This window comes from Anarrhichthys ocellatus, unplaced genomic scaffold (assembly GCF_004355925.1).
Source record: "Anarrhichthys ocellatus isolate YVR2014 unplaced genomic scaffold, GSC_Weel_1.0 scaffold29, whole genome shotgun sequence".
Classification (NCBI taxonomy): domain Eukaryota; kingdom Metazoa; phylum Chordata; class Actinopteri; order Perciformes; family Anarhichadidae; genus Anarrhichthys; species Anarrhichthys ocellatus.
The window spans coordinates 4618452-4628451 of record NW_022280059.1 but is presented as its reverse complement, the minus strand read 5'-3'; the positions used below and the strand labels follow the sequence as shown (position 1 = coordinate 4628451).

General features: G+C 42.0%; 1 protein-coding gene across 2 annotated transcripts in view; it reads left to right on the top strand.

Moving 5' to 3' along the window:
- The window catches only part of stard13b (StAR related lipid transfer domain containing 13b), a 72989-nt gene that overhangs the window by 10604 nt on the left and 52385 nt on the right, over window positions 1–10000 (top strand). For both annotated transcript variants that reach the window (XM_031863778.1, XM_031863777.1), the window contains exons 2-4: window positions 1–681; window positions 6546–6680; window positions 7851–7997. The exon at window positions 1–681 is cut by the window's left edge and continues 397 nt beyond it. In XM_031863778.1, the coding sequence (XP_031719638.1) occupies window positions 1–681; window positions 6546–6680; window positions 7851–7997 (963 nt within the window). The remainder of the gene's footprint in view (window positions 682–6545; window positions 6681–7850; window positions 7998–10000) is intronic.

The following is a 10000-nucleotide window of genomic DNA, read 5'->3' as shown; positions in this document are numbered from 1 at the left end:
TCAGTCCTTCTCAGTGAAGCACCCTTGGACCCTGGTCCGGTGGCCTCAGCCCACCTTCATGAAGTAGGCATTGTGTCGACATTACCTAGGACAAATGGCAACTGCTGTTCGCTTCCTGTTCCGGTTGCAGAAGACCAGGTGGTTCAGAATCATGCTGGTCAGACAATAGATTTTAACTCCGAATGTGTAAAAACACACTTCAAGAGGTTAGAGCCAATCTCAAATGGCCATGTCTTTATGCCTCAAGGGGACCCGTGTCCCATCCTCAATCTTGACTCCACTCCTACCCTCACTGTCCCTGCAACTGTTCCTGATCCCGGCCTGAGAGTCCTGGATCTCCCACGCATTGTGAAGCACAAACCGAGCTCCATCACTTTCTCACACTACACCTGCCCCTCAGCAGCTGACGGCCATGCCTTTGTCAATGAGAGTTCTGACGATGGAGAGTCATCACTGGAGGAGGAGGACGATGATCACAATGATGGTGATGGTGATGATGGGGACGACGATGACGTGTTCTCAGAGTTGCCTCAGAGTAGAGAGTATGCTGTCAATCGCAGACAGAGGAGCACAGGCAAAGACAAACAGAAGATGAGAGGAGCTGTGAGCGCCCGAGCAGAAATCAACCACACGGCCAGAAACTGTGGTTATGAGCCAGAGCGGGAGACCAGCAGTAAGGAGGTATGCTGCTATTAATTTAAAAGCATCCACTAGGAACCCTTTACAAATATGCACGTAAAATGTCAAAATGTTGGTTTTACATGTGATACAAAAACCACATGTAAGTTTAGATTTTCACACATGAAATAACTCAAAACCATGGAAAATGTCCGAAAACCCTGCGTGCATAATTGCGAATTTATCTCTACTTAACATACAAATTGTGTTTCACATGTAATGAATCCACATGAGCTAGGGAAAATAAATAAAACATTTTAGATAGTAAAATAATATAGGCAAAAGTAATACAGTTCTAATGCAGGTGCTGTTCAGTAAAGAACTACCCAAAGTTCCAGTCAAAGGCACCTAAAACTCTGTGTATAGAGATCTAGAAAACCTTGTTTCTAAAAGAAAATAGACATATTGTGTCATTATTCAGCTTCATTTGGTCCGTTGAAATTGAGCTGACATCATTACTCTGTGAGATAATGCATAGTTGGTATCCTGAAAGTGTGTAGGAGTACACTGACTTCACATTTGTACCGGTGAAAGGCAGATCCAGAAGGAATGCAAACGGCCTCTGCTTTCTCTCCACTCCCTCAGCAGGCAGCGGTGTTTTGACAGATCCCATTGCAGGCCGTACGAGCACTGAACATCCATTACTGAACGGCTCTCTTAATCTTTAACAAAAGGCACATTTCAGTCTCTTTTTCACACAGCCTCTTGCCTGACCTTGGTTGTAACCATCCTCTAAAGTCTAAACCCTCATCCCTGATTTTTATTACCTTTAAAAGCCTCATGTGAACATTCATGAATATGTTCAAATCCGTTACAACTGGTGGGAACATATCCAATAACACATAACTGTCATCCTTTTCTAAACAGTCTGCAGATAATAGTGCGCATGTAAACAGGGCGTCGTAAACGGCTGGTGGAGATTAGCTTCTCTGTCTGTTGGTGTGGTTAGATGTTGAGGTAATGCCAGCTTTGTGTGCCGAATGACACTGTGCTCTGAATGAGCTGTCTTGGAGATAAGTTGAGGAATGCATGGAATCCAGCGAGCCTGTTGTCAATAATATCCAAGGACTACAGGTCAATGCTTCTCATGTCATCCCACCACAAGCTCTGTTATCATAATGGCGGACTGCGATGTGGCCATCGCTAAAGGAAAGTCTACAGTTTCATGGAACAGGCTGGAAAGAAAAATGGAAAATATATATGAGTGAAAATGAGCTATTTTTCTCAGCTACATATCACTTTATACACACACACACACACACACACACACTAGATACTAGATAGCTTATCCAACCACAGAACCACAAGAATTAGGCCAATCATTTTATGAAAGACCTTAAAGGAACAGTGTGTAGCATTTAGGTGGATCTATTGGCAGAAATGGAATTTAATATTATAATAAATATTCTAATCACTTGTAAATAAGAATTTAGTTTTTGTTACCACAGAATAAGTTGTTCATGTCTGCATTCGAAGCTGGTCCCCTTCAGAGAGCAGAATGAACTGAAATAGCCATGAGGTTAATTAAGTCATTTTTCTTTAAAAAGACGATGCTTAGAAAGAAAAAGACACTAAGTACGAGCAAAGTACTAATATTCATCGTGAATGGGACATTCATTTGCATAAAAATAACACTTGAACTGCATCCTTATTACAACCCCACACTGTAAAACTTTACAAAATGATGACAGCAATTAAGACCAATATTCATAATTCATGCATGCATAAGTTTTTATCAATAATGCAACAAGTCCAAAACGTATTGAGCAAATTATCTGAATGCAAACTGCCACAACAATTGAACTAAATGTTTTAGTTTTGTAATTTAATCTGTTTAAATTTTGTGAAAATATTGAAGTGGGGTAAATGCACATAGATGCAGTAGTTGAAATTGACCATATGAGGGCACTGTATGCATAGTGTTGTCATCTCATGACTCCCCCCCTGCTTGCATCATTTAACTCAACTTTGACTAAATGCCACTAGAAATACACTTTCCTTCACCTCTCCTTCCCGCTCCACAGACACGGTTGTGGCTGTGTTCAGTTGGTGTTTTGCATCGGAGGATATTAAGACTGTAATTTATTCCTCCGAGTAGCCAGGTAGCCGATGCCCTTTCGCATGACCGCCTGCTACATTTGGATACCTCCATGGTGATCGCTGGCACTCTCTGTGGGTGGCGCAGTCTAGGCACCGAGCCCAGAGCTCACACACTTAACTCCTCATTTCCATGTCAAAGCCGCTGTGTTGGGGTTCACAATGTGGCCAATTTGCGCTGATAAAGTTATAGTGGGCTCACATTTTGTTGTCCCCGGAAGATAACATTAATGCATTTATCTAAAGGATTGACTCATACCAGCTCAGTTGCCATGGTGTGAAGACTTCACACAATTGCCGGGGCCGGATCGAGGGGAAAGGCACCAAGAGATGAATCAAGGGTAGTGTCTCACTTGAGCGTCAAGCCCTCTCTGGAATTTGTCTCATTCTAAGTAGAAGTGCCGACATTCCTGACCAGCACCTTGTGGGGATGTCACTGAAAAGAGACAGTGTGAATGTGTTCCAGATTTGGCTTGAGCATGTGCCAGAATGGGGGCATCCGTTTCTTGCATTTCTGTTTGTCGACTCCAGGGGTTAATTAGGAGTCCAGCGCCCAGGATCTGCTGCTTCTTTCATTTTCTTTTCTCATACAAAAATACATTTTCAGTCATATAACTCAGAATATCAAGCATTTTTTCAAACATATATCTTGAAAGATTACTGAGGTGCAGTTTTTTGCTCTTGATTGGAAGAGTTACAATCATCTTTTCTCACGCAAACATACACCGAAGCTCGAGGCTAATTTCTTGTTCACGGGTGCTTCAGCAGGATTGGTGCTTGCCATCATTACAGCTTGATTCCAGATGAAGTCTTGTTCGGAAATCTCGAGTCGCATCCACATTGTCAAAATCATCTATGTCAATGTCAACCATGACATTGAAGATCTTTTAGACAAATCTAAGCCACACTTTCTTTACTTCAACACAACAAACTCTGACAACACTGGCATTCCTTTCACCAACTCTCACTCACCGTTGCCTTCCAGCAACACGTCAAATGACACAATAACAAACAGGCCGGATCAAGTGAAAGGTAAAGGAAAAGGTTTTATTTCTCTGTAGGGTTCTGTCCATAATGTTGTCAGACACTTACAACAACAATCTGAGATTGTCACATGATGATAAACAGGAACTAGAGCCATGTTGGTGTTCCTGCTCACAGGACCATATAACCAACCATATCACCATTATTTTGTCAAATACAAAAAATGTTCATCAAACGGCATCATTCTTTGTATTTTTGTGATTCACAGGTATGTATCAAATTACAATATAGAAGGAAGTATTCATGTCTCTTATTTCAACAATTGGAACAAGAGTCTTGTCCTTTTATCTGCGATGACACTTCGATGCTCCCTGGAAAATATCTTGTTAAGATGGAAACAGAAACTTAAAGTGTGTAGGAGGACTTTCCGGAAAACAGTGCTCATATCTTTGAACTAGAATCCTATTATAAGGCTTACATGGAGAGGAACGTTTGAGCAAAGGTTCATCTACAGTATCCTTGTCTTACTTATTACAGGGGTAGCGGTAGCGTGAGAATGGAGTGGATTTGTTATTGATCAGTCTTCTATAGAAAGTATGTGAAGGCCTTATATTTGTTGAGCAGACACAGAGGATTGAGCTGTTTAAACATACTGATCCCATGTCAAACCTGTTATATTCCCTGGTCAGCTTGGAAGGCAGACATAGCAGAGAAGCGTAGCATTTTGTTTTCCTCTCAGTGACCCCAGGTGACCCCTCAGGCCTCAGGGGTCAGCAGGGGATTGGCCAGATTTAGGTCATTCCTGAGAGATTGAGTGGTAAAAGGCATTCTCTCCCAGTGCAGAGTCAGTCAGCTGACACTGGGTGGTCAGCGGAGTAAATGGACCGTCTGGTGTCTGGTCACTTAATTCCTCCCAATTTAGGGAGAATACAACATAATATAAGTCTGTCAGTGCCTTAACTTGTTATATGATATAGAGGTGTTGCTTCACGAAGAATGATTTTCATGTTCACAGCTGTAGAAAGGCATAATATGCCAAATAAAGACATATTTACAGAGATGTATGTCACCAAACGCACTTTTTTTTGAACTGAATGACATTTACAGTTATGGGAAGTCAACGGTTTATGGATTGCAAACACTCTCAAAATAGGTCACATGGTTGGCCTGTCCTCATTTGGACTCCAGCTCTTTTCGACAGTGAATCAAGGAAAATACGACAACAAGTGTCATACGCCCTTCGCAAGATGTTTTGGGGATTTCCCATGAGAATATGTATTGACGAGTCCCTTCAATGAAATGATTGTGCATTGAGAGGCTTGATGTTAAAATTGGAATAATGACTTGATATAGAAGTGACTGGCGGTAATCAGGGCTAAATTAGTTTTAATTACAGAAATGGAGTTTTTATTTATTTATTGAGGTGGAGTCAATTAAATATTAAAGAACCATTGACTGTAGAAACACATAGATGTGGCTATCTGTTATGTCATCCATATTTATCCATATTTAGATAATTTACTTTTTCATTCTCATTTACCTCCTCATCTGACCCTCGTTGCTGCCATACAGTCCTACTTCCTGATGCAACCATATTCTAGGAGGGGCTTCACAGGAAATATCATTACTACTGTGTCAAAAACTTTGGAAGAGAAGCTCAAGAGAAGAAAATCCACTCCTCAATAGTTCTGGGATTTCACTCTGGGATTCTTGAAAATGTTCCACAGCGATGCTGTAGAAGAGTATGCATCATGCAGCAGCTTGTGTGACCCTCGTCCAGGATTAACAATGTTCATTTATGCTTTGGTGACTGAGGAGCATCTCGCTGATTTACTGGACCTCCAGCTCCTCAGACACAGCTCCTGTCTGTGTGGGGACGGTCTATTTATATACACGGTGCGTCTGGGGAGTAGTGAAAGCCAGTGCAGGGAATTCCATCATGCTCTGTATAGGGCACACATGTCTGGAGCCCTCCTCCTTTGCTCTTTCACCCTGAGACACAGCAGAGGAGATCACATTTCCATGTGTGGCAGCAGTGAAGTCCACTGATGTAGCATCTGCAATTTACAAGATACTTTTTTGGGGTTTGCCTGTAACTCTTTTTGAGTTCGGGGCAGTGTGGTAAATCGACAGAGCTCTCATCTCACCGAAAGCTCTCATGTGTTAAATAAGTCTGGCGAGGATGACAGGCAATCACTGGACTAACTGATGAACCTGATTTTACCCCTGATTTCAATTACTGTTACTGCGGGTTTGAAAGTCAGATAAAGAAATTAGTTTCTGATTTTGATTGGTTTAGCTGAAGCGTATAATTAAGATACTAATCGATTTTGATGATGTGTCAGCAGCTCTACTTGCCGTTAACCTCAAATGACTGAAAACTCACATGTGTAGCATTTTGTGTGTGTAGCTTACATAAGAACGTGTGTGTGCATAATGTAGTTTATGTGATTAAATAAGGGAGTATCTTTTCCTTTGATTATTGCTGTGAATTGAACTTTCCATAATGCAGAAATGCTGCCATTTTCTGAAAAATGCACATAACATGAGACACAACATGAAAAATGTATTGATATTAAAGTACAAGAAGTTATGTTAAATTGGTTCAATTCATGATACAAAATGAAATGAAATCATTAAGATTTAACAAGACTAAGTAGTTGTGCTTAAATACACAAATTGCAAACAATACCTTGTGAATTGTATCAACCTGCTGCTATTGGCTCAATGCTCTTATAGCAGCAGTGGCTTGCCTTCGCTTAAATCAGTGCTTCTCTGATTACCAGCAGGTCAAGTCCCCCTGGTCTGAGTCAATGAGCCAGCTGATGAGGACACTGGACCAGCTTAATCTAGACATAGAGGAGGCGCTGAGTGCAAACTCCTCCCCCTCTGACACACCCTGCACCACCCGCAAGAAACAGGTGAGAGTGTGTTCACGCAGCCCTGCATCATGACTGCTGTCACTCAAGTTAACGCCATACCCCCTAACTAAGGGGTTTGACAAGAGCTTTGTACCTTATACTTTGATATAAACGCAGAAATGAACTGTGTTATAAAGCAGCATGCGGTGCATAATGGTATGCGTACTGTCACGGTTGATACTGTACACATTCCTGTGAATTGAACGCTGCATTCTTGGTCATGCTTGTAAACTTCGCCGAAATCAATTTACTTTGCTCTGTGGGGATAAAGTCCTGATGGATTATTTGGACCTGTGAGAAACAGGTGTTCATCGTAACTTTATGTCCTGCTGAGCTGTAAAAGTGTTCTACATCAGGTTTGGATTCAAACAAGCTCTCTCTAATCCATAGACCCAGTATGTGAGAGAGGAGATCCAGTACGCTGATCTCTTGTGAGTCGTATAACTGTGTCTGGGACTTGTGACATATGAGGATATAGTCTGTCTGCAACACTACGCGCTTTGTCAGGCCATCTTATAGTGTCCTTCTGACTTGAGTCTGTTTCATGATGTAGGTCTGCCGCTCTTAGATGTGATACTGGAGTGTACGGGGCTTTAGCCGGGTCAGAATGGTGCGGCAGGAACAGACAGCCATTGTACGTTTGAGGTTTTGCGACTGGGACCAAGCAGCTCTGTCCCTAAAAAAAAAAAAAAGGGGTCTTTTCATGGTGGCATGTTTCATGAAATATCCCACCAGAGTTAGCATTTGGGAACAAAAGTGCTCTTTCGGCGTCCATATGTATGTACCGCACAGACGAGCTATTGTACTGAAGGGAGTTTGTATGATTTGGTCCATTAGGAATGGTTGAGAGAGGCTCACATGCCTCCCAGGCATCTGCATAACCATCCCAGGCATTCACTATTACTTGCTTTAAGTAATGACAGGCGACTGGGCAGGACAAGACATCTTTACTGGGATATCTGACGAGGTCATAATCTCTGTCCTCTCAAAAGAAGATCCGCACATACGGGCTCTTTTGTGTATTGAGAGTGGAGATTTCACTTCCCCAGCAGTTGACCTCAGCCTCTTGTTGTCTTTTCCGCTGGCCACCGTTGAGACCATCCTGTCCCAGCCTGCTCGGCCGGACAGAGACGGACCCGATCTTTGATTGTTGTTGCGATGTTATTGCAGAGTGGTGCCGTTTCAAAGTCCACGTTGAACCAAGCCCTGAACCACCAAGTTCTCCAACGACCAGACAGAGGGGAATGTCCGAGCCAGGACAGGTCCTCCGCTCCTCGCAGCGCCTCGATGGGAACAAGAGCATCAACCAAGAAGACGGTAAGTTTCTCTGAGTATAACAGCTTCCTGCAGGGGTCCCACGGTTTCTGTGAGTCAAAGAGAAATCATACAGTACAGGCAGTGTGTGTACAGTAGCTGCAAACTTGTTTTTAACATCTCATCTTTAAGGCTCTGAGCTGCTAAATTCCTTCGAGTCTAACTCCACAACTGGTTGCACATGTTTTATTTTTTTAGCTCAAATATGGCTTTTGCATTTTTGGGGGACTGCAATGACCTGTTTACTTCCTGGACTGCACTAAGTATTTCTCCCCAGCCATTTCAAAGGTCTTGTAGATGAAACTGAAAAGAATCAAATGAAATTCAGTTGAACCTTTCGTCTTTGTTTGCTGAACAGTTTGGATTTAGACATATGATTTATGTCTTACTGAGGGTTAAAAACGAAATCACTGAGAGAAGGATTTCAACTTTTACAACATATTTCATAAGCTTTCTTATTAGTTTCCTTCATGAAAAGAATCCCACTCTGTGAAACCTATATTTCACAATTATAAATTTGACCACTATGTCATGATCACTGTGTTGACAGAAGAAGAAGAAAAATCACAGATTCCTTAAGATAAATCCAACTTCAGTCTGCTGAAATTCAGACATTCACATCTGTTCAGCTGCTCTTCCTTCTACATCAGCAAATATTTAAGGTTTTCGGTGAGAATAACGTCAGCTTAGGCATTCTCAAACAAGCAGGACTCACTTCGGCTGAACAAAGTATATAATTGTCACCATTCAGCGGCCCTAAAAGAAACAGACAACTGAGAGATTTGCAGAATGCAGGGCGGGTTTAAATCCGAAGCCTTTCAGCTTGTGCTTTGTGCTGTCTCGATGGCTCTGCTGCGATGGGATGGCAAACAACCTGCTTATAAGAGAAAACTCCAGACTCTCTTCACTTTACAATTTCATTTCACCATGTTACCGTGTGATATTTTTGATACTACATTTTGTCGACTGCAGAAGGCTGGAATCACACTGAAGTTCCTTGGGGTGAGACAGAGTTGAGCTTTACGGAGATTATTTTGTCTCTGAGCACCGGGTACTTGAAATTAAATGATGCTTACTTCTCAGATGTGTTGCCATCTGTCTTTCTTTATGGAACCCATAAGGGAAAATGAAAGCAGCATGGGTTAAAATGTGGCCTGAGGACAGCTGAGAATGTACACGTATGTTAGAGACAAGAGTATTTTGACTGCAGTGTAACCTTGAGTATAATGAGATCACATGTTATTCAACGGCGAGATGTTTTCGGGTGTTTGATGATTAAATGTGATGCAGTTTCATCATAAATGATGAAATAATGAATTTCACAAATACTGCACTCAAATGTTCATATTCTTGTAGGTGTTGAATTAAAATGTGGATTTGTACAACTCTAGGTTCGTAGGCTGATGTGATGTCTGAGGCTGACCATTTACTGCATGGGAAACTGGGTGCTCTTAAGGCTGAAAATGAGGATAGGACCAGAGGATCTTATCAGTTTGAGAATATTTTAAGTTTAAAGGTTTGGCGTTTTGGGAAATATGCTTATTCGCTTTCTGGCAGAGGTTATATTACTTAGCTTAGAATAAAGACTGGAAACAGGGGGAAACAGCAAGCGTGGCTCTGTCCACAGGTAACCACATCCCCATACCAGCAACTCTACACCATCACGCAAATGAACGTATTCCCCAAAATGCCAAAATATTCCTTTAGGTTTGTGCACTGGTTTCAGCGGGACCCTGTAAAGTTTCCAAAAACAGATGAGACGAAATGTCAGCAGCTTTGCACATGCAGAGAGTTCCTCCTCTGAGTCTTACATAAGAGCTCTGGAAGACCGTATGAAACCTCTGACAGCAGGGAGCGAGAATGCGATACAGATTAAATCACAGTCTTGGAGTCTAAGAATAAACAGGCCGAATGTGTGAGCCAGTACACCCTGCCTGAACAGCAGGTATGGATTTAAGGAGCGATGCTTTATGGATGTATCTGGTAAAGGTTTTTGGCACCTGCCC